This window comes from Solea solea, chromosome 21, assembly GCF_958295425.1.
Source record: "Solea solea chromosome 21, fSolSol10.1, whole genome shotgun sequence".
In the NCBI taxonomy this organism is placed as follows: Eukaryota; Metazoa; Chordata; class Actinopteri; order Pleuronectiformes; family Soleidae; genus Solea; species Solea solea.
The window spans coordinates 15,943,385-15,968,719 of record NC_081154.1 but is presented as its reverse complement, the minus strand read 5'-3'; the positions used below and the strand labels follow the sequence as shown (position 1 = coordinate 15,968,719).

General features: G+C 39.8%; 2 protein-coding genes across 2 annotated transcripts; both read right to left on the bottom strand.

Moving 5' to 3' along the window:
- Positions 1-1,001: 1,001 nt before the first annotated feature.
- slc35g1 (solute carrier family 35 member G1) lies at positions 1,002-9,143 on the bottom strand. The gene is made up of 5 exons (XM_058620326.1): positions 8,649-9,143; positions 5,675-5,855; positions 4,193-4,327; positions 2,824-3,020; positions 1,002-2,445 (listed from the first exon to the last, which is right to left on the bottom strand). The coding sequence occupies exons 1-5, from the start codon at positions 8,971-8,973 to the stop codon at positions 2,033-2,035; spliced, it is 1,251 nt and encodes a 416-aa protein (XP_058476309.1). The 5' UTR covers positions 8,974-9,143; the 3' UTR covers positions 1,002-2,032.
- Positions 9,144-10,768: 1,625 nt separating this feature from the next.
- Positions 10,769-25,124, bottom strand: lgi1b (leucine-rich, glioma inactivated 1b). Its single transcript, XM_058620325.1, has 10 exons — positions 24,009-25,124; positions 23,846-23,917; positions 21,746-21,817; positions 21,402-21,473; positions 17,847-17,918; positions 16,325-16,494; positions 15,932-16,096; positions 15,206-15,426; positions 14,296-14,542; positions 10,769-12,889 (listed from the first exon to the last, which is right to left on the bottom strand). The coding sequence occupies exons 1-10, from the start codon at positions 24,203-24,205 to the stop codon at positions 12,540-12,542; spliced, it is 1,638 nt and encodes a 545-aa protein (XP_058476308.1). The 5' UTR covers positions 24,206-25,124; the 3' UTR covers positions 10,769-12,539.
- Between the last annotated feature and the right edge of the window lie 211 nt (positions 25,125-25,335).

Genomic DNA, 25,335 nt, shown 5'->3' with positions numbered 1-25,335 from the left:
CTCTCCAGATCCATGAGAGCAGCACTTTTTTTTTTTGTCATGCACACGCTCACATATCACACTGTGCTGTGCTCTACAGCAGAGCTCCCCAAACTTCAGACGTCTGCGGCTCCCAAAAAACTTGCTCACATTTTTATATTTAGCAATAATGAAAAAAAAAAGAAATTGTGTCTGTTACAAATGAAGGACTATAAATAATCATAATCTTAAGAAGTGAGCAAAGTAATTATGTTAAATCCTGGCATATTTTTTTATTTATTTAGAATTCAGTCATTTGTTTTAATAGAATCCCTGTCTGAGGCCCACTTGCAATACCTCCAAGGGCCACTAGTGGGCTGTGGCAAACACTATATAGGAACACTATGTTCCCCTTCACAAATCTACATTTGAAATCCTGACATATGTCACTGTCAAAGAAAGTGCGAGAGAAAATCTTTCATTTGAATGTGTCATTTAAAAAACCTCACTTAAAAATTTGAATGTTTCTTTTCAGAAGTCTAATAAATATTCATAATATGCACAATGACACCTTTGAACTGGCCAGTGCAGACAAGCTGGAGTTTAAAGGTCCCAAATTAAGGCACTTCAAAAAGGTCATTTCACAAAATCAGTATACTTATGTGTATTCACTGTTAAGGTTAAATATTTAGGGGAATTATAAACAGGTTAGAAATCCCTGAGAGTATTCTATTGCAGTGCTTGTCAAGTGGCTTCCCGGGTCTCATCAGCAGTGCTCTTTTTTTCTTTTTTTAAATTGAAAAACCCATCAATGTTACTCCTGATACACCTGTCGTCCACACTACCCTGTCATTTTACAGCCCCCCAAAAAAGGAGGAGTTTAAGAGAAGCTTGTATTTTAGTGTAGACGGATGTCCTAGATGCCCACGTTCACAGACAATGTCGCCCCCGATGGACAACCAAGTAAATACAGGTTTTAAGCACTTCCACAACAGGCTCTGCTTTGTGTCCATTTAAAAAGAAAAACAAAAAAAAACATGGTCTTTGGTGCTTATGCTTTATATCTTATAATGGATGATTGATATTGTGTTGGACAGCATGAATGGTCCCAGTGCAGTGAAAAAAACTCTTTTTATTTTTCCTTCATAGTTTCCTTCAAAATTCTACTTTTAACTAGTTGTGTTGGCCACATTATTTGTGAAAGAGAATATCTGGAGTATCCAGGTCGTTAACTGCACATGACTCAGGGAGCAGGACACGGTCTGAGGCTGAAAAAGTGCTTCTACAGTTCCTCTGTCATCACTGCCTACTGGATTATTTGTCTACTTTTTCTGCTTTTAAAGCCATAGCTCCATTATTTTGTAAGTGTGGTTGTATGAGTTACAAAGTCACTGCTGACAGGAACGTGCGCATCCTCCAGCACCGAGAAACGGCTTTTTAGCCAGTTAATTAAAAACTCACCTAATAATAATCCATGCCATTTTAATTCTATGATATTTTAGAAGGTTTTCACTATTTTATCTATGCACTACACAGTTCTATACAACTCACTTGTCTGCACCAAAGTCCAAAAAGAAAATCAGTATTTTCATCTTACAGGGACACAAAACTAAAGCTGCAAGGCCACTGTTGATGTTTTAAGGTTAGTTGTTTTTGTTGCTGGAAAGCTACATAACAACAAAGATAAGGCTATCTAACAGAGAGATAATGTGCCAAACATATTCTTAAAGTATCATAGACTCAAAATGACCTAGATTATATTTGGTTAGTGTTTGGTCTGGAGTCTAAAATCAGTTTCTGATTCAGCCCCCGTGTTTCAAAGCTGGTTCCCGGCACAGGAGATGTGCACTGTGTGCTCTTTGTGGAGTCAGCACTGTGTCAGGACATCATACAACCACACTTAAAAAAACCTGACCCATTCCTTTAACTCCTCAAAGTTATAGCCGGTTCCTCCTCGGATTTGTGTGAAAATAACATGTAAAACACTGTATAAATCAGGAACATACTGTATGATAATGAAATAAAGAATAAATAGTTATACTAAATGATTATCCGCTGCTGCTGCTGCTCCAGTTCAGCTCTTGCGAGAGCTGATGTACCACTTCCGAACAGCGATGCCACTCGTGCTCGCCACCACGCACAGCGCCCCTCCGAGGCTCCACCATGTGGGCGCGCGGTTAAAGAAAATAAACTGGAAGAAGAAAGCCAGCACCACATCCACAGTCCTCATCAGGGACACAGCTCCAGCCTTCTCGATCTGCAGGGCCTTTGTCAGGAAGGTCTGGCCGGCGATGCCCAGCACGGCGATCAACATCAGCATCCAGCGATCACGGCCACATGAGGGGATTTTCCATTCCCCAAGGACGGATACGGCGATGAGGCACTCGATGAAGCCGATCACAGCATAGTACCAAACAGAGAGGTAGTAGTGGACACTTTTCCCCATTTTGCGAAGGACGACAAATGTAAAAGCAGCAGCGACGGCTCCTATGGATCCATAAAAAAAGAAAGAAAAAAAAGCAATGAATATACCAATTAAAAAATTAATATGAACAAATAAACTATAGGCTCCAAAATGTTATACACAACTATAGTGGTAATGAACAGATGGCGGCACATATAAAAGGCTGATTCTACAGTTACAAAGTGATTTACAAACAAACTTATAAGTTAATTCCATTTCTGCCAATAAACCCTCCTAATTTTCATATAGTGGTACTGGTAAGTGCTTAAAATTAAGGACTAACTTACCAGGAATTGCTTCAAAACCTCGTCTACATTCACCTTGTGTTGTGATATGTTTGGTCAAACAAACTTCAATCATTTTTAATGTTTAATGCATCAAACACCGATTCATTGTATCACCTGCAAATGCAGCAATAGTCCCCTTGATGTGGTTCCAGTAGTTGCCCTCAATGCCACGCAGATGGTCGCCAAAGAGGAACGGCGGCCGAGCGATGAGGATGACTCCGGTGATTGTGAAAACGGTGAAGACACAGTCCCAGATTGTGCATTTCTCCTTCAGGAATATCCAAGCCAGGAGCGACGTAAAGACTGGATTACTGAAGGGTCAGTGGACAGTGAAAAGACAGGGATTCGAAACTAGTGACAGGTGGGCCTATAGTTAGGATGTTAGCGATACCGATTCTGATACATATCTATACTCTTAATATTACTTCACTGGTTATTTAATGCATAAAGGAGAAGTTCTTATATGTAATGCTAACACTGTCTTAATTTAGTTGCTACTAGAAGTGTAAGAAAATATTGCAATATTTCATGGCATAAGGAAATATTTTTGAGAGTGGTTTTGTGTTGCATTTAAGTTCCTGGACCACTCAACCATATATTGTTTATGCATACAACATTTTTTTTCTCTAAGAATTTTTCTTATAATAGACTATATGGTCTTAATATATCGCCTTGGTTATTTTATCAAAGAAATACTGCAGTATACCGTATTGGGATATGTGTCGTTTCTTATCAACACACAGACCTAGGAGCTACATATTTAGCCATAGTTTCTCTCAAAACTTTAATGAACGGTGGGGGAGAGAAATCTTATAGTTGAAAAGTTATAAAGAATGACAAAGAGAAGTCGAAACAGTGTGGTTGTATAAGGTACTGTTAGAGCTAAGTGGCTAGCGCTAACTGAACTGTACACTATTTTAGTCACTCAAATAAAGTATTACCTAATCAGATCTACATCAGCTTAAGTGTAAGATGAGTTAAGAATAGGTTTGCCACTTTATCTCATATTTCACAGGTTTTGCTGTGTCACTTTTGGTGACTCACTCTTCCGTACCAAAGTCCACAGATAAAATCTACATCTTTAGCTCATGGGGACAGGAAGGCTGCTGGTTTACAGCTGCCTTCATTTGTACGTCTGTGTCACGTAGGTAGATCTGAATGGGAGACTTAAAATGCCAAAGTCACAAAATAAAACATTGAAACTTGCTTGGAGAGGTAGTAGAGGATCAACAACTCCTGTGTGCATGATGTAAAAATCACTGATTTTCTCTATGGACCTTGGTGCAGGAGATGTAGGTTTTACAAAGTGTCATAAACACCAGTTTCCTGTGTGAAAAGGGTGTCTAATGGTGGTGATAAAGTGGCAAAAATCGTCTTAAAATACCACAGACATTAGCAGGCGTTGATTTTATTAAGCACACGCGTCGCAGTCAAGTGTTCACTGTGTCAGTGCTCATCCACAATCAGTCCTACCAACTCTCACCTGAACATGATGACAGTGGCATCTGCCAGAGGCATCTGTTGAACAGCATAGTAGAGCAGGATCATGGCATTGGAACCAATGAAACCCCGAAGCACCAGATATATACGTTTATCTCTTGGACCAAGGAAACCTGTCCTGGAGGAGCAGAGACATGAGGATGGATGGATGGATGGATGGATGGATGGATGGATGGATGGATGTTAAACATAATAAACAGATTTTTAGAAAACAAAAAGTATGGAGACACAGTGTATCATCATGAGCTGGGTGATGACATGATGGCTGATGGATGGATACATTTGAGTTTAGATTGGGGGAGATGACAGTGATGATGTGCGAGGCTGGAACGAGAGGAGGAGCTCTGGTGTTGGTGGTGATAAAATAAAGAGGAATGTAGAGGACGAATGGATGAAACGGTGCATAAGTAGATGAATGAATAGGAGCACTGGTGGTTGTCCTTGGGAATTCATTTATTAATTTCAGATAAAGTAAGGGTCATAATGTCATTGTAGAAAGTTATTTTATCAGAATCTGTGAATTCAATTTTAGACTTTATCAGTGTTATTGTGTTGAGTTGAATTCAGTAGAGCATCTGGTTTAAGCACATTAAGTTTTTAGTATTTAACTTCACATGGGAACACACTTTTAAAGACTTCCCACAGCCCTTTTACTGACAATAACTTTGAGACTATGCACTTAATCTAATCACAACATAAGGCAATAAGTGCTGGTTTGAAATTCAAAATGTTTTAGTTTAGAGTAATTTCCTCTGCTAAAGAAGGTTTTGTTTGTAGATGTTTCCACTTGTTTCTTTGTTAAGAGGATCATGGAAAAACTATTAGACTTTTTGTTGAAACTTTTATTAAGGTATGAGATGAGGGCGAAAGAAGAAATAATAAAACTTTGGTGAGGATCCAGACAAAAGGGGTGGATCAATGAATTTTTAATATATTTTCTGTAATTTCTCACCAAACAATACATAGATCCCAAGTGAATATATGTATATATGGGTGTGCACAACAGCTACGTGGTGCAACTGGTTGAAGTATGACTGAAAATCTAAAGAATTGCCCACAAAGCGTTTTTTGAGAAGTGGTTTCTCTTGCTAATAATGAAAAATGGATGTTTAGCAGTTTAACAGGGTACAGGAAGTTAAGTACTGGTTAAAGTACTTTAGTTAATGTTTTTTTAGTGTAAATCTGTCATAACTATGTGTGTACTGTATATGTTATAAGTTGTGAATAAATGCTGTTCTTAGTGCAACAGGTTTGCCTTTTCATCAACCTGTCATTCTTCCGCAAGAGAGATCTGCATTGTTTCTGTTGCCTTAGCTACAAGGCTTCATTGAATTCATTGGGGACCTTTGGGCCATGGCGGAGCTACGCACTCTACTGAGTTCTAGTTATGTTGTATGTGTAAATCTTGGAATGTGTAAATAAACTGTCTAGCTGTGGCATGCATGTGTTTCTCCATCATGCTTACTTGTGGTAGATAAGTAGCGGCACGACAAAGAGCATCTGGAAGAAGCAGCGTATGGCACTTATTTCTATGGCGTGGAGTCCCTGGATGGTTTTCACCACAAGGGCAATGATAGAGAAGAAAACAGTGGACACAAAGGCATAAAACAGACCAAGACCTGGACATTTTTTTGGTTTCTCTGCATCTGTGCAAAAGAGAGAGGAGGAGAGAGTTGAAGACAAGAGGGGGGGATAATAATAACTTCTGTTAGTACAGTTACTGCAGGGTGAGAAAAATTGTTGACTCCATGAGGTCTAGCTAAAAGTTCAATTGCAAAAACTACAAACAAAGAAATCTGCAAAGGACACTGGTGTCATGTTTGCAATCCCTGCCTGTGGAACAATAAGCAAAGATTACATTTCAACATGAGGTCACCCAGGCATCCTTCTTTGAATTTGTTCACAATGTGTGGTCTGCTTACCACTCCACTCAGTGTTTGTCTTTTTCACCTTGTACCAAACCAAACAGCAGGATTGTCCTTTCCTCCTTACCTTCGTGTTGCTATAGCACTATTAAATTAGCTTGACTGTGCTGTTTTTGCATCACCTAGTAGAATCTACACCCACACTAAGAATATGTTTGCTTTTATTTCTGACTGGAAATTTTGTGTAAATTTATAAACCATTAATTCACTGACCCAAAGCCCATAGAAAAAATATGTGATTTTACATCACGCCACACAGGAGTTGTTGATTCACTGCTGCCTCCTTTAGTGAGTCAAAATGTATAATTTGTCATTTCCATGTTTGAAATCCTTCATTTATATTCACCAAGGTGACACACACTTGCCAAACAAGGCAGCAGTAGACCAACACCTCCTGTATACCCACAAGCAAAAATGTGGATTTTCTCTATGGACTTCTGTGTGGGAGAGTAAGCAGTTTACAAACACTGGCTTTGTGTCCGTGTCTTATACAACCACACTAACTAAAAACTAAACTGTCCCTTTAACACGAGACTATTACATTTTGAAGTAATCAAATAAAAGGTCTGCACATAACTGGAAAAACTGGAATAAAAAATTTCATGCAAAAATACCAATTACAAAAAGTTTATAAAACATAACAGGTATCCAGGAGCGATGAGACGGCATATTGTTGCCCTGTCATTATTTTACAACCCTTTTGTTACACCCGGGAATATTCAAATCAACAGTGTAGCCAGACAAATGTAAATATTGTTGACAGAGGACAAAATATGCCCTTTTTTTAAGTGCAACGTGCAAAAAAGCCTTCAGATATGGAGGCTCTGGGAACATAAATGTGCAGAGTCATCCATCCTCTTTCAGGATGATGCAAATGTTAAACCAGATTACAGTAGGTCACATTGGCTGCACATGTATCAGGCATTAAGACTGTGAACAACATGTCTTATACTGTGTTCATTATTACGGATCAAATATATAATATATACAATATAAATTACACAATAATTAAACAATAATATAACAAATAAATTAACTTTCATTGTGACATAAAGTACATTATAAAACGACATGATTTCTGCTGGCCTTAAAAAAGTAAAGCATGTATATATCAACCATGAATAACATGTTAGTGTTTTGTTCAGCTTTTACGCGCTAGAAGGCATATTATGGATATTACACAATTTATAGGCCTTAAGAGAAGTTAAAACAATAGGGCAATTGTGATGTAAGTTTTAAAAATTCTCAAGACTACTACTGTCTTTTCTTGTTATTACTGTGACTTGATCATGAAATGATGTGATTTTCACCTACCCAAAAGAAAAGGGTAAAATCTCCAAACAACAACCAAGAGTAACATCTTTATCTTATGTTGTTTATATCATATATTATATAATTTAATAACATCATCTATGATTCAAAGCATATCACATCTGCTAACCTTAATTCAATAAAGCGCAATGACCATACCTTATTTATGTTGATAAAATATATTTCATTATCAAATATTACATAATAAGACAGTGGAACCAACTTTTATTATTTATTTAAATTATGTCATTTGTGCCTTGTAAAACATATCAAAAATTCCAAACGAAATAGCACAAGTAACATGTTTCCTATAAAAGGTACATCAATACCACATAATTTAACTATGAAAGCAACTTTTATAGTGACTTGAAACATATTACGTCATATCATATCATTTTTTATTAGTTTTATTAGTTTTAAAAAGAATGGTTAAGTTAATGGTTTCCAAACTTACATTAATAGCTTGATAGGAAATGTCTTTGTAAAACGTCCAATTTAAGATCTAAATTCAATAACAAATACATGATTTACTATTGTATATTATGTACATTGTGAAATGTAGTAAATTATCATTCTTATTCTTAGAATAATAATAATAATAATAATAATGATGATAAACAAAATATCCATTACAAATAAATTACTTTAGTCGTGGAGGCAACGGTTTATGTGACTTAAAGAATGTCATAACGTCAGGAAATGTATAAAAATGAAAACAGCTAAAGTGAAATATTTCCATTAGAAATTATAACTTATATCAATAACCTACACGGCTAACCTTTGGTGTGACGTACATCGAGTTATAAAACAATTTTTGCTAGCATTGAAACGGTAAATTGTCCAAATTACGACCATACATTGCATGTATGTCATATATTATTACATGTTGAGTTAACTTTTACAATGTAAACGTCAAAACTTTTCGTAAGTTATTAAAATAACTTTTAAAAACCGTATAAATGACATTAACCGTAATAAACAGTTAATAGGTTAATTCCACACACGTGATACTGGCACCGTTATTGCTAATACGTCACGCTGTATAACGTGGTGCTACGCAGGAAGTCGCTGCCTCTCTTGTCCTCTCTGTTTATCACTGTATGTATCATATTTCTCTTATTTTCCTCACAAAATACATTACAAAAAACTCCAGTGACTGGTGTCAAAATGTTTATCAAACAACTTCAAAACTCAAAACTCTACCTTGCTCTGCGCTTGCTCCCCGAGATGTGTTCGCTCCCCTGACGCAAAACGCCGGCGGGCACAGCGGCGTTTTCTTCTTGCCACCTTCCAATGAATCTTCGCTTCCACTCGCTTCCTCCTTCCCCTCAGCATCACCACCCTCCTCGACGTCGTCACCGCGGCAGTTGCCCCGCAGGAGAACCCGCTCTGCGTCGCCGCACTCGTTGTCGTCGTGGTCGTCGTGCCCGTTGTTTCGCCCATGGTTGACAACTTTGTGAAACACCACCGTAATGTCGTCCTCTACGGATGGAGCCCGCTCGTCTGTGCTGGTGTTACAGTCGCCCATGGTAAGATGTGGCGGCTTGGCGGCAGCATGCCTCAGACAGTCAGAGTAGCTGTCCTCCTCCTTCTGTGCTGCCCGAGTGACCGAGAAGACAAGGTTAATGACTAACCTTAGTGCCAGGATACACTAAACCTCCCCCTGCTGCGGTGTCTACTTTAACCACAGGGGGGCAGGAGTGAACACAGTCCTCCCCTGCTGCTCCAGGAGCCTATTGTAGAAGAAAGAAGAGCAGATTCAAACCGACCAGATACAGGATAAATGTTTATGGGAGGGCTGTTATAAATTCCAAGGGACGCTTTTTTTTTAAATAGAATAAAATAATTACAGATATACTAATCATTTAAATCACAAGGTAGCTGTTTCAAAATTACATTTATTAAAGCTGCAGTGTGTGACCTTCTGTGTTTTTGTTGTTGATGATATTATTGTTCTGCCTCTAATAATGCAACATTATTTGTTTGCTGCATACTTTACTTGAAAAATGGGTTCTGTGAAGCAATACTATCAGACCTGACAGAGGGAGCGTTTGTGTATACACTTACAGTGCAGGGGAGGATGGCGTCAAGAAGTAATAATCCACTATTTGGCTATTTAGCGCTATTTAGTCCTCGTTTAGTAGTGCAATGTTACCGCCGTCTGTCTTAACTTCCTGTACACAGCAACTGCTTGTCAATTTAGTTTGCATACTGCTTATTATATTATTATATCAACTCCATAGAAGTGAAGTTTCAGATGTGTATTGCCAGTTTCATGGGATAAATAATGCTTCTTGTCCCCGCCCACCCCTGCTCTGCTGCTGTATAGACACAAACGCTCCCTCTGTCAGGTCTAATAGTATTATTTGTCAGAGCCAAAAAAAAGAAGGAACGAAGACAAAAACAATAATAACGTCAACAACAAGAAATACCAGTACAAATGATGCACTGCAGCTTGAACGGTTGAGGTTAAATGACAGTCACTCATTCTCGCTGATAAAATGAAACCACAGCCCAGTAAGCGCTGATTAATTATCAGTACCTCATGAAAAGACACTGAAAATGAAAAAAAAACTGAATTATCCCTTAAACAAGCTAGGATTGGTCAGAGGGATCAGTGTAGCGACAGTTTTCCTATAAAAGGTCGCTAAGAGGCTTAGGTGGGCTCCAGGCAGTTACGCGTCATTCAAATGAATCCAAGTCCAGTGATGTTTATTGTTTGACGATTTATTCTTGGTTGTATGATGATTTATTCTTGGTTATTTGACGATTTGACGGTAAACAGAAAATATAAATCAGGAACGCCACTAACCCCCTTTCTCTCTTACCCCCCGCCGATCCGAGTGCCCAGGTGTATAGATTAAACCACACCCATGTGTCAATCAAAAACGGAAGTGACATGACCAAAAAACAGTATGAGTGACCTTTCAAAATAAACAATAAACAAACAGACCAAATATGCATTTTGGCCCCTACAATCAGTGTGGGTACTTGTTCACAGCAGTGGATGTTTGACCACCAAAACCTTTACTCTCTATGTGAGGCCATAGTCCAAATATGTTTTTAAACTATTGTTGGGTTACCAGTGGATTACCTACACCACACACTGGATTTATGGATCTATTACAAATACTGATTTGAATTAAATGATGACACAGAGCTAAAGGATTGGTTGATTTCAACAGTAGAGAAAAAAAACTGCATATTATTTAAGAAGCAATCAGTAAGAACCAACACCAGATGTCAGTCAAAGGAGACAACTTAAGTACATGTCAAATGTACATGTTTTTTTTACTAGTTATTAACAATAAAATAACTCCATCTCAGATTGAGCAATTTACTATTTATTGCGTCTGTCAGTAAGATGACAAAGGAACAACTATATCATCCTCTACCCTAATGACACAAATACGACTTTACTGTTTTACACAAGTTGCCAGTTACACAGTGTTAGGAAGGTGAGCCTTGTTTTTATATACAAATACATCTACACTACATTCTACGTCTGTGAAAAATAAAACACCCACCGTGGTCCCCTCTACATATAAAAAGCGACATGATATACAGTACTTTACAAATACGTAAACAGTATATTTGGCAAAGAGTTGTCAGTGACGTTAATGACGTTATCCGTGTTCTGTTTTCTTTTGTGTCCCGAGCGCGAGGAGCGTGTGAAAGCACAGGTAGTGTAGGTGCAGCACAGTGGTCGGCTATTATTAGTGGTGGAGAGTAACGACAACAATGGTTTTGTCAGCGAGGGAGAAAAGGGGCAAGAGTGCAGTGAAAGCCAGAGGACACAGTGGGATGCTTCCAGCGAGGCATTCATCAGGAATAAACACCGTGAGAGTCTGTATTCGTGCTCACACTCTTGCTTTTTCTTTTTGAGAGGAGACAGATGTGAGCGTGATTTTATTCTCATAGTATTAGTAGAAGGATAGTTCAATTACTTTTCTTTTCTTTTTCTCAAAGTGTGGTTTTATGAAGTACTGGCATGAAATCAGCCTTGACTGAGCCGTGCGCACACTCTGTGCCGAGAACCAGCCTGCAGACACAGAGGATCGCACTAACAAAGAAAAACACACTTTAGCCACTCGACAAAAAGCCTCACGCGTATAATTTGGTAAGTTTGCTTCACTTAGATCATTCGAAAACAAAGGATTTCAACCACCGATGCCACAAAATAACACATTTCAACTTACTGATGGAGGAAGCAATTGAACAGCAACTCCTGTGTTCCCACACTCTAAAATTGTTGATTTCCTCTATGGCATTTGGTGTGGGAGAGTAAGTGGTTTTTCCATTTGGAAAAGGCTGTCTAACGGCGAAATGAAGCAATGAACGTATTCCTAGTATTCCAAGTATTCCAAGTATACTGTAGCTAAAACCTGTTTTTCCTTGCGGTTGGCGGCCATATGCGTCTGTGTTGGGTCTCGGTGTGTGTGTGCGTGTCTCACACAACCACACTTAAAAACGTGAACTTCTCCTTTACATAATGTAAGTAAAATAAGAACTCTACTGATTATTGCTTATTCTGAGTATGGCAGTTTTCAGATTTAGTCATGAGTTATGAGAAAATGCTGTTTACATGGCAGAGGAATTCTATGGGAATATAACATCACCGTCTCTTGTGTTCATAGCCTTTAATAGAGACAACTGCACGTCATTACCACCCGATGCATTTTGCCCCCTTTTCTCAAGAAATAATTTGTTCTATCATGGTCACCTACATTAACACATCCCTAAATCAAAGTTCTACAAGACAAATACAGATAAAGTGAACAACACTAACATATATCCTATGTAAAGGTGTACACCTACAAAGGGTGAAGAACAAACAGAGCTTGGAAAAAAAACTAGTTTCACTCTAAAAACAGTGAGTTCTAAAGCAAGTTTTCAAATGGAGAGTACGGCATTTTGTATAACAGACTGTATTCTACTGTCGTTTCAATGACGTCACAGAACCCAGAGACTGACATTTAATTTATCTGAGCATTAGTGGGGACTTCAGGTGGATTCGAGTTCAACAAAATCACAGGAGGAAACCCTTTAAAGTGGGAGTAAAGAATTTGCCCTGTGCCGATCCTGGGTTTCATTTTAATTACTCAAATCAATCATGAGGTGTTCATAAATCTGAGTTTTCCCCTTGAAGCTGGACGCGAGCAGGAACACGCGGTCATCGATGGAGACCAGCGCGAATGCCCGAGGTGCCTGGATATTCAGCTCCTGAACTGGGATAAACTGGCCCCTCTCTGACTCCCATTGGAAGACCTGTGTCAGCGAGTAATCGCTGCCCAAGATGGCATACTGCCATTTGCCGATGGAGACGGGCTGGAACACCATGGAGCCGCGAGAGGGAAACGTCTGGACCTCCTTGAACATGGCACCGTCCCAGCGCATCACCTTGGAGTCGCCGATGAATCTTGTTAAGCATATAAACAGCTCACCTTGGGAAAGGACAAAGATTTGAAATACTGAAGCTTACAGAAATAAAAGGCAGTTCATGCACAGCAAGAGCACCATAATTCATAGCATGCCTTTCACAGCAAAAATAGCTAAATGTTCATACATGAAAGATGAGCTGTCCCTAAAATACATTAAACTTTATACAGAGCCGATTTATGAGCAGGCTTTAAAGCAGCAGACAGTGACATTACTCCTTTAGAATGAATGTGACATGTTTAGCAATGAGCTAAAAAGTTGGAAACGCCCTTTAATTAAATGAAGAACCTTTAGTTAAAAGCAAGGGGCGATGTACACTGTTAATCCTGGGAAGTGCAGGGGCGCTGCAACAGGGTGGACAAAGCAGATAATTGGCCCTCAGGAACAGTTGATTATGGATACATCCTCACTTCTCCATTTTGTTCAGAACCCCATGAATTCTGCTCAGCATCCTCACTAGAGTGGCATATTTCCACCATAGCTCCATTTTCCTTGGAGCCCATAAGAAGCTGAACTCCCATTCTCCTTATTCCTTGTATAGCCGTTTATATCTGCTTTAACATCTTATTTTATTTTACATTTTATATCCTATTTTCTTAATGTATATGATGTTTTTGTCTTGTATCCTCTCTTTCTTTCATCTGTTTATCAGCTGTTACTCACACTGGTGTCCACTCATATGTGCTGTGCTTAACCTCTATTTTCCACTTAATAAGGCCATCATTTAGCAAAACTTTCACTTAAGAAGAGCTCAAACCATTAACTCCTCAGGAAAATGTGGAGTAATATATTCCTACTTCTGGGTTGTCTTCAGCCAGCAAACCAAAAGACTATGTCCACTACTTTTATACAGTCTATGTTTGAAAAACCTTTGAAAACAACAATGTAAAAGTAAAATAGCACTTATTCTAACATTCACTGTCTTAGTTTTTTAACACTGATGATTCTCGTTGATAGTATTTCATGAAACTAAGCAAACAACAGCAGAGGACAGAGGCTACTTCCTGTTTACGCCTGGGGTATATGTCAAATGGACATGTAGCACAGATGTAGTCTACATTAGAACATAGCATCAGCAATTTACACAGAACTTCCTTAACGTCAATAAAAGGCTATGAGCAAGAAACCTGAAGTAACTCTATGCAACTACTGGAGCTTCCTGCCAAAAATGTTGTGATTTTAGAGTGACAAAACAACCAAGAAGGCTAAGATAAAATGGTATAAAAAGGATAAAATAAAATATTAGAAATGAGATAATTAATAAACAAACTAATAAATGAGTTATCTTTTGGTGCTGCACTATTTCCCTTTTGCCTGGGCTCTGCAAAGTCTCTTTAAACGCCCCTGGTGACATGACCGATTTGAATCTCAGCATTAAAAAACAACAACCTCACACTACGCAAATACTCACTATTGATCCTAAAGTGTCTGACAGAGAAGACGTCCTCCATGTCCGGTATGTCGGTCCTGCGGTCGAACTGTTTCAGGCTCCTGTTCCACTGGTACACCACAGGCCTCTGGGAGCTGCTGGACAGGATCAGGTGGGCTTTGTTGGAAATCTCCAAATATTCTACATCTGTGTCCCGGTACCACGGGTGGAGTGACTGGTGGAAGTAGAAGCCGTTGCCGTTCCATTTGTACACGGTTGTGGAGCCGGCCTGCGACAGGGACACACATGGGAAATGTCACCAGAGATCAACTTTGACTCAAAACACAACTTTTTGCAGCTGTTAACAGACCTGTAAATACGTGTTTTGTTTCTGTGTGTATTTAGGTCTTTGTGTGAATGCGCCTGCATGTCCCTAAACATATGTTGGAGCATATGTGAACACTTGGCAATGCCATGGTAATCAGCAGGAGCAAGCGCAAAACAATGCTGTGCTGTGTAGAACACCAGGAGGAAAGACTGGTTGACGCAGTGGGAAGAGTGTTTAAAGGTCCATTATGGAACATTTAGGAGGGTTTATGGACAGAAATTGAATATAATACTCCGCTTTACAATTAAAACAGTCGTTTCCTCTTCGTCGCCTCCTCCAACGAAAATCCTGCATAGTTCTGCTTAAAAGCTTAATCTTGGAAATGGCTCCACCTACATAATAAAATACATAAACCAATAAAGTAGAAGAAGGAGGAAGTGAATTTCGGTTGTATACTGGCAATAAAGATCCTTTCTTTCCTTTCCTTGTATGAAAAGTCCACTGTAGTTTGCCCACTTCAAACCCATGCCCACTTAGTAACCCAAGTAAGCCAATCATGAAATTATGGGGCCCACGTGAACATACTGGCTGGGTTGTTCAGGTGCTTAGTAGAACATGGACAACCTTAGAGCTGTCGGCGATGACAAAGAACGACTCTCCGTCGACCGCGAAGGTCTCGACGTCGTTGGGCTTGCGGATCCTCAGGATGTCGATGTCCTGGATCTTGATGAACTTGTTGGCGGAGGCGTCGCGCTTGTAAATGTGCGAGCCGCCGAACAACTGGGCCACGATGATGAACAGGTGGTTGTCGATCGCCATGGGCTTGCAGACGACGGTCGAGGTGCCTGGGTGGACAAGAGGAACGAGGAGGATAAACAAAAACACAGTACTCGCAGACGGCTGTCGACAAGGATTAAGACAAAAGGAAACGGTGGGAACCTCAAACTTAATCAAAGCAAGGCATTGCTTTACAATAAACAATAAAATTGCTAAACAATAAGTACAGAGAGTAAGAAAGTCTGGATGACACAGTGAAGTCAGCGCTGACTATTTGTTATGAAGAGGATTAAGATAAAACTGTTTTACACAGAATTATTGTAATCAGATGCCCCTGGGGGCCCCCTCTCAGGTCAGGGCCCCAGGCATCTAGCAGCTTTGCTTACCCTGTTGCAATGCCCCTAGTCCTTGTTACATTTTCCTTTGTATCTTTAAAGAGCGTTTAGCTACACTGACACAATACAATGGATATATACATAACTCCTATCACCAGTCATGTCTTTCCCCTGTAAACAAACACACACACTGTAATATGAGACAGAAAATGATACTGACACTGCTTTTTTTCCTCACTTTCAATGGTGTCATAAGGTCTGAAGGTCATCTCAACATGATCCCATTCCAGGAAGCTGCATGTCCCAGCAAACGGTTGGGGGAAAACAACATACTGATCTTTACCAAAGGTGAAGGCCTCCACCGAAATGGACTCGAACTTCAGCGACTGATAGGAGACAAACTCTGAAAAGTACAACATTGACAGTGAATTCCCGTGAGTCATCCTTTCACACCGATGAATCCTTCCAAAAAAACTAGACCGAAGCATTCTGTACTTGTCAGCTTAAATCTCAGCTAGTCAAAACTGTGGATAAGGACAGGCGGGAGACACGGGAGGACAGGGTGAGGTGAGGACACAGAGCTATGGTCCATGTGTTTCCTTAAGGGCAGACGGGGGGAGAGAGGTGATACCTGTTGTGATGCAGTCAAAAGAGTCTGGCACCAGGTCATTCATCCTCCTCCCCTGGTGAATGGCTGGACCGCTGCAGTAGATCTCATCCAGGGTGGCATTGGTTTGGTGCATCCACTCTACCAGCCACTTGAGCTTGCAGTCACATATCAGGTTGTTGCCTCGCAGGTCCCTGCATGCATGCATGGATGAATGAAAGGTTGTTTCATGTCATTTATTATAAACGTTTGGATCATGTGGGTTTTGTTTTTTTTCTTTTAACAAAGGCTTTACACTGATCTGCCCTCAGTCTCTCTTTTATTTGGCTGCAGACTTGGTATCAAGCCAACAACAGAACAACAAGTCTCTTATCTTCTGATTACACTAGGTTTGAGTTGTTATAGACCTTGGATGATGAGTGTTTTGAATACACACACACACACACACACACACACACACACACACACATGCCTGTGGAGGTTTGTGCAGCTATTCTTTTGAGAACACTGCTTTGACCTGCATTCATTTGGACAGCCTAAACTATACCATAACCAGTTAATGTCTAACATTAACCTTAACCTAACCGCAATTCAAATCTTAGATCTTAACTTAACCTGTCCCTCGGAAATGAGGTTCTGCCTCATTAGGACCAGGTTTTGGCCTCCATGAGATTACTGACCCTGCCAAGGTCAGTGTTTACATCAGAAAAAGGTCAAAAAGAGTTACTAGGACACACACACACACACACCATCACAACTAAATGCCTAACTCTCAAACCAAGTCTTAATTCTAAAAAAGTCTGCTCAATTTAAGTCAAATTCATAACAAACTTCATGTTTGTAAAAGTATCATTGTCTTTGTGTGGCATGCACATCCCATCAAATACTTCATACCACTGCACACACTACACAAACATACTTCACATCATTACCCAAACACAAATGACCATTTCCAGGTGGTAAAAAACCAGGGTGTCGTCCGTCATAATCTTTAAATAGTGCAAAAAGTAGTGCTAATAAGAGGTCATGGTGTAGTGTACAACCATTCATGAGTCTGATTAATGTTTGCACACAGTTTAACATGGCTCGTTTACTTCTTTAGTTCAGGGATCAGGAAGTAAATGGGATTTTTTTTTTAATATTGGGCCAAAACGTCATATTTTCATCAGGCAAACAGAAACCCACGTAAGCATGTGTGTGCTGTACTGTACTGTACTTGTTTGCTAGAAAGGAAAATAACACTGTTAAAAAGGATTGCAAGGATTTCTGTTATTGGACCAGTGACAAGGAAAGATAAGTCCTGGCTGATAAGAACCAGCCAGGAATTGTAAGCCGGAATCTGCATCACCGTGTCCAAAGGTCAAGCGTTTCTTCCTTGTCCAGACTACAAATACAGCGCCAGACTTTTCAAAATGAAAGCAGGACCTTTAAGGTTCTTGGTTTGTGGGGCTCGACAATGCTGGGGCAGCACAATTCCTAACTATTAAAATAAAAAAAGCAGTAGTATGGATTTAGCCATGTAAGGATAAATAAAGACTGCACTCACACTTTGGTCAACGCTTCCATGCCTTTGAAGACATCCTTGGGCAGTGTCTCGAGATTGTTGTAAGCCAGACTCCTAGACAATGTAAAGGGAAAAAAATATATTAAAATAAAATATTATAAATAAATATATATTACTTGTTTGCCTTTTGATGGTTCAGTTTGGACTTTGGAGCAGAATATACAAACTCTTCCAGTCCAGTCACAATCAAATGTTTTTTTTGTAAACCAGAGGAAACCATATTTGGAAGAGAGGGGGTGGAATATTTTATAAATCAGGAGGAGGAGAGACATATGGTGCATTCACACCAGGTTTTCAAGTAGCATCAGTAAACAAAACCCAACACTACTTAGGGCCTGGGGCGAACAACATTCATAATATTCTTAATAATGTGGGAGCAATAGCTTGAATGAAGTGACACACACAGATTTTCAAACTCACTTCCTACAATAACTGTCCTCTCATTTCTGAGACAACGTTGTGGAAAATGTGCACTTTATTAGAACATGAGCAAAAAGTCACGCTTTCACAGAACTCGGACGCAGCGAAATTTACATCTACCTGCAACGGCGTGTTGACTTTTTCCTGCAAACATCGTCTTGCAAGACAATTTGCTGTATCCGATCACCATGATGTGCAAATCACAGAATTATGCCCACTCAGGAAAATACAGGTTTCTGATAGGATCTGTGGACACCGTCTTCTGTATGCCTCGTGACTACTGCTGTGATATCTAACAAGGGGTTTAAAAGGCTAATTAGCAGCGCATTAATTAAATAAGGGAGAGCAATTCAATCAAGTGGAGGGAGCAAGGAGGGAATATCACTTGTTTAATCATCTCATGTGAAGCAGTGGGATATTATCTCATTCCCTTAACACTGCTGTTTTTGCACCAACTTAAACATCTGCTACAGACGCATCCCCCCCCCCCATGAGATGCCTTTCACATTCAGGCAAGACTGAAGCAGAGAGAGAGAGAGAGAGAGATGTGCCTGCAATGACATATCAGCATGACTCACGCATGTTGCATTATTTATTTGTAAGTCGGTGCAGCAGGGAGAGGAAGGGGAAGCCATTTTTTGTTTGGAATTTGTGCATGAAGGCACTCTCCAGACAGATGGGGGAACAGAGCAGAGGAGACAGGATTAGAGTGTGACCCCCCCCCCCCCCCCCCCCCCAGTCTGAGCACTTTAATAATGCATTTACTGTGTGTGATACATTCAGGATCTCCTCTAATAATGCATTTATTCTGGTTTATGTTTTCTGCAGAACAGTTTGTTTTCCAAGCCAAAACAAGGAATGGTCTCCAAGGCGATAGGAAAAGGCATGCTATCCCTTCAGGTGGTTATAAGATATTTGGATTTAAACACTGATGTGGATTTAAGTTAAAGAGGGAAAAAGTGTCCCAGGACACGCTGTACCACATCACACAGCATTTTACAAAGTGGTGCTTATTTAGACACAGCAGCTCCTGCAGAGGAACACTTTAATCCCCAAGCTTACAAGTGACGAATAGGAAACACTAACTGCACAGTACAATAAAAGCAGAGACAGTCATTACAGTGTAGTGAGACACCGTCATAATGAGTTAGATAGTTAGTGGTGCGAAGGGGTTCTCGAAAGTGTCATGAGTCTTCAAGAGTTTCTTGAAGATAGAGGGAGACTCTGCTGTACATAGGTCACTCTATAGGCAAGGGGCAGTGACTTGAGTTTGACCTTTTAGGTGGTTCTGGACCCATTTCTAAGGGTTTTCACTGTACATGAAGGGAAGCCAGCCTGAAGTAGTAAAGGCGGAGTCAGGTGAGGCCTGATTTTTCAGATGTTCTAACAGTGTCAAGCATGACAGCCAGATTTCACGCAACCTTCATTGGGATGAAGGAAGAAGAGGCAATTTTGATGCTGAGGTTGTGAGAGAGGGAATACTTGGCTGGACAGACCAAGTCCATGGTCTTAGAGTGGTTATAGCAGAAGTAAGAGGAAGTAGAAAGTACACCGGAGATAGTTGAAGATAGTTGAAGTTTAAAGTATGGTATTATGAGATACTAAAACATAATCAGCATGCGTACCCTGAGAATATTTTTCACATTATCTTGTCATTAGGCAGCCTTTTCTGACTGGAATATGAAGTCTGTGTCTAAAGTCCATGGAGAAAATCAAGGATTGTACATCACAGCACACAGGTGTTGTTGATCCACTGCTGCCTCCATCATTGTGTTCAAATATCCGGTGTTAGAAACCTTTGATTTAGATTTACCTGATGACACCAACTTACCAAATGAGGCAGCAGTAGTCCAGCAGCTCCCATGTCCAAATGAGCTAAAAACGCTGTTTTTTTTCAGTCGGAAAAGGATATAATATTCTTAAAATATTGGCATTGATGTGAGTGTTTTGGTGAGTGTTAGTTGCTTTTAAATAAAAATAGTTTTTCTTGTAACCCCACTGGCTGCCATGTTTTCAGTGAAAGCGATCACCTCTTTCTTTATTAGGTTCTCGGCACAGGGGGCATGCACGGTGCAGTCAGTGCTCACTTCACACAACCACACTTCAGAAAACCTGATAAAAACTTTACCACCTCTTCACATATAGCTGTTTGATAACTGCTTAACTGGACCATTCATTTAATGCAGGAACAGTGAAATAAAGCAGATGTGGGGATATGGATTTTCTTTTTCATAGAAAATCCATATCTTGGTGTCCTCTGTGGAGGACAGCAAGCAAGTTGTCCTCTCTAATGCGTCTAACATCAATCTGATATTTTTGACCCCACGGTAATAATCTAATAACAGTTGTCTTGCCTGAAAATATCCTTAACCTCTCATATCGCTGCACTATTTTCTCTAGTTTGGCACAATATGCCCTAAACATGGAAGAGGCATGGCCAGATAACAGTCACTTGGTTTGAGCTTGTATTACAACTACATTTAGCCTTGACCTCAGGGGTCGAGCACATTCTCATGTTTAGTTTTGACACACTTTGCAGTGCAGGGAGAGCGTTCACTGAAATACTCAATAAAACCTTTTTCCTGTGTTCAGATTGTGTCAGAAGGACTTTTATTTTGAAATATGGCCACTTTTTGTACTGTCATTTTTACAGCTGACACCCACTCACCCATTCATTTAACTCATGCATTTACAAAAAAGCTATTTTATGGCAGTAAAAATCACAGACTTAGCAGGTTCTCTCTGTCATGAATATCTGATCTCTCCTCCACTAAGTCAAAACAACATCCAGGGACACCGTGATCCGCCTCTGAGCAACCTGATCCAGCTGACTCTGTCAGCCAGGAACCTTGTGGACACGACCACTGGCAGCGAGCACTTCTGCCTGCTTTGCACTGCAGACAATGACAAAGTCATCCAGCCAGTGAAGAGGACATCGGATGCACCGTTTATGTCAGAGTACCTTCAATATCCAATTACGTATTATCAGTATTTCCTCTTCAGAAATGATTTACGTGGCAAAATTTCAAAGGCACCTGCTGCAAAAGCACAAAGAACTGGTAACGAGTGAATGAAAGAGAGGAAGAATTATGGATATAGCAATAACAAAATACTTACAGATGTATCAGTGTTTTAAGGCCCCGGAAAGCGAATGGGGATATGGATGCAATTTTGTTGTTTTCAATAAATCTGTGGAGGAGAAGTATTTTATTAGTATTTTTGAACAGATAAGAGCTGATTAAAGCTGAAGTAGGCAACATTTTTCCGGTGTTCTTGATCAATAATTCCTTGATGACATGTCAGCATAACGTGAATCAAGTGATGTGAGAGAGACTAAGACTTCTGCACCTCCTCTGTCTACAGCCATGGGAAATTCTGAGATTTTAACCAATCACAGAACAGCACACACAGAGAGAGGGTCCGCTCTCATTGGCTGCTGTACGGAGCAGGTGAATACTTACAGATATTCAAGATGTGGTAAACCCAGAAAGGCATCCTCATCTATGAGGTCAAATGAGTTTGCTGTAAACAACCTGTGAGGAAAACAAACAAAAAATATATAGTTTGTGCTTTTAACATGGATATATAGTCATTTGCAGCGATTTCCATCTTTATTTATACCTTCTTTTTTTTACATACAATATGTCTCTTTACTTTTAATGGTATAAGCAATATCTATGGCACTTCAGTTGGTCTTAGGGGAGGGAGTCCTTTTCCATGACTTTCCATGAGGTTTGTGCATTTATATTTTTCCCCAGTCATTTCATTTGTTTGTGTTTTTGCACATTTGTCAAGGCATAAGGACAAACAGTGTCTCACCATGTGAAAACTGTAGTGCGTAAACTGAATGTTCAAACCATTGTCAAATCTGTTCACACGATGGTGTTTAGATCTTGTGTTGCCCGGCGTTATCCCCCTGCTGCACACAGGAAGTGGCTTGTTTTATGTCAACACAGATGAAGGCAATAGCAGCATTGTGCTAGTAAAGCAAAACGGCTACAATTACATTTATTTTTTTAGAATATGACGAAAAACAGAAAGAAGCGTCCTTGAAAGGTTTCAGAAGTGAACTCTGCTGTCATTCAGCAGTTGGATGGCGTCCTGTGATGCTGCTGTATACACACCAATGCTCCCTCAGTCAGGTCTGATAGTATTAGTGTTTCAGATGATGGACGCTGCTTGGACAATTTTTGTTATCATCATCATTATTATTATTATTATTATTATTATTATTATTATTATTATTATTATCATTATTATTATTATTTCTGTTTGTGAAGCCCAGAGGCAGAATAATAACATAAATAACGACAAGCAACACCAGAAGTTACGCACTGCTGCTTTTAAGGTACAGTGTGTCAAATTTAGAAACATATTTAGATGAAGTTGCATGTTGCAGCTTCCTTTACAATCCAAGTGTGTTGGAGAACATTTGCAGGTTTCCGTTAGTTAGCATCAAAACTTATTCATAGTGGGCTTTTTTCAAAACATGGTGGTTCAAATTGGTGGCCTCCATAGAGCTGACCCGCCTCCAGATATCCACTTCATATTAAGGACTCATTCTGGGATGAAATACAATAATTCATACAACCAGGTCATTGTATTATAAATGAATTATAAAATCACCTTAATTCTACCCACTGGACCTTTAAGCCTTAAGGCAATTTCTGACTATGGCCTACACAAATAAACTGATGCTCGGGCAAAACATTTAACAATGCATGCAGAAAATCAGTAATATGCAGTGGATTTTTATCTTTGTGGATATGATTTTATGATTTTATGATTTTATGAAGGCCTTGTTGATAATTTAAGTCAGCTTCTCTGTCCTAAACAGCACACACACACACACGCACACATACACAGCTCCCTGCTGTTAGTTACCATGTGGTCTATTGCATAATCCTGACACCATTACAGGGAATCTCCCTTTAAAGCAGCCTCTGAACAAGTCCACTGGGGGAGACCCTTCCTACAGCGCACTGAGTAAAAATATAAATAGACATCGATACACAAACATACAGTCCTAGTGGTTAAACTTGAAGTGCCAGAAGGGGGAGCCACTTTAAAATGTCCTGTGACACAAAGCTATTTGCAAAAATGTAAATCGCACTTATTTTTAGTCATTTTCAAAAATAGATACATACAATTACATTCCACACTGAAAAAAAAAACAACCTCTAAATATGTTGAAATTCGTGAATAATTCACTTCAGGGTCTTGCCCACATACAGTGTTTTATTTTGAAGTGCCACAAGGGGGAGCCTGTGTCTTTGTATTCTTTCCAGAGCGCTATTATAAATATTGATCTTATTTAAGATTCTTGTTTTTCAATTTAAAATATTCACATCATATAATTATCCTGTGTGAGCTGCATATAAACTTTTAGATTCTTACCAAAAATATCGGATTATTTCACTTTGCTTTAGAGTGATTTTAAGAGTTTAAAGCTGTTTTTGTTTTACAGTTTTTTACAAATAACATTGTTATTTTTGTTATCAGGGATGATTGATGACAGGACAGACAGACAGACAGACAAATAGATGGACAGACAGACTCACAGCAGTTGCAGGGCAGGCGTGTGAACAAAGCTCCCTCCGGTGATCTCACTGAATCCAGACTTGACAAAAGATCTGAAGGTGAAAGTAAAAATAAAAATGAGATATTTAATGTGCGTGGATTAAAAAATAAAATATATAATGGCTGAGCTGCAGGGGGACTTACAGTGAGACGACATCCGGGGGGAAAGTGTGTGGCGCGGATCGGACATTCTCACACAGAGCGTTATCTTTGGTGCAGATGCATCCAGTCGGACATCTGGGCTGCCTCACCCTCCGTCCCTCCGCTGCTGACACCAGGCTGACAGCGGCGACCCACACAAGGAGCATCCGTGCCCTCCATCCTCTCCCTGGGTGTCCCATCTCTCTTCTGTCCCGGCCGGAGGAGGACTGTCTCTCTCTGCCTGTCACTTATTACGCATGCAACTTCTTCTGGAACAAAAAAAAAAGAAGAAAAGAAAAGCAAACGCAGTCTTGCGCTGTTTCCTGCTGCTTTTGTTTAAGTCTCCTCGTTTATTCTTGTTTGTTTTTAATGATGGGAAGCGGCTGTTGTTTGCAGCCTGGTCTCTATGCGTCCTGCGTCTCAGTGGGAAGGCACCCGTCCAGCGGATTGGTTCTGCAGGGCGCAGGATTGCAAATGCGGGACAGACATGGCACACATGGGACCAGTCTGAGGTTGTTAATCATGTAAGAAGGGAATCATACTAACGCCCCATGTTCAATAATAGCTCCATAATAACAACAACAACAATAATAAACACCCGTTAAAATTGGTCTATGCCTGATTAGTCTGCTTCTTATTCAAAGAAGTTGTCTTGACTCAATGCTGGAGCCATGAAAGGAGGGGGGTAAAAAAAAAAAAAAAAAGACAAAAAAGCGTAAATTCCCGTGAGAGAGAAAGAGAAGGGGAAGAAAGAGAGAAAGCGAGAAGGGTGTCAGAGGGTGGGGGAGGCCCCAAGGTGCGCTTTTTTATCAGCGGTGCCAGACCATTATTTATGCGCGCTTCAGATCCGTGCGTGCCTAATGGAGAGCCGCCTATTCATGAGCTGTGTGCAAAATGCACCTGCCTCACTCAATTCAAACGCTGTGTCCCCCCCTTTTCATCCCTGCTCTGGCATAATAATGACCTGGACTGAGAGCAGAGGATGAGTGTGATCCGCCATGGCTTCAAAGTAAATGGATAAATACATACATACATAAACAAAACCAACGCTTTAATTACACTTGAACAACTGCACAATTACATAAATAGTGCAATGTTGGACCGAGAGACGATTTTTATTCAACAATTTAATGTTAAATGTAATCCTTTGTGCTCCACATAATAGATTTCTGATCATTCTGCCTATATTATATCATATCATGTTATTAGAAGAAGGAAATAATAAGAAGCTTCATATGTATTTATTTATTCATTTATGGACTAATTGACTTCATTAATAAAAGACAGAATAACAATATATATAACTACTTGCACCTGTACAGGCATACAT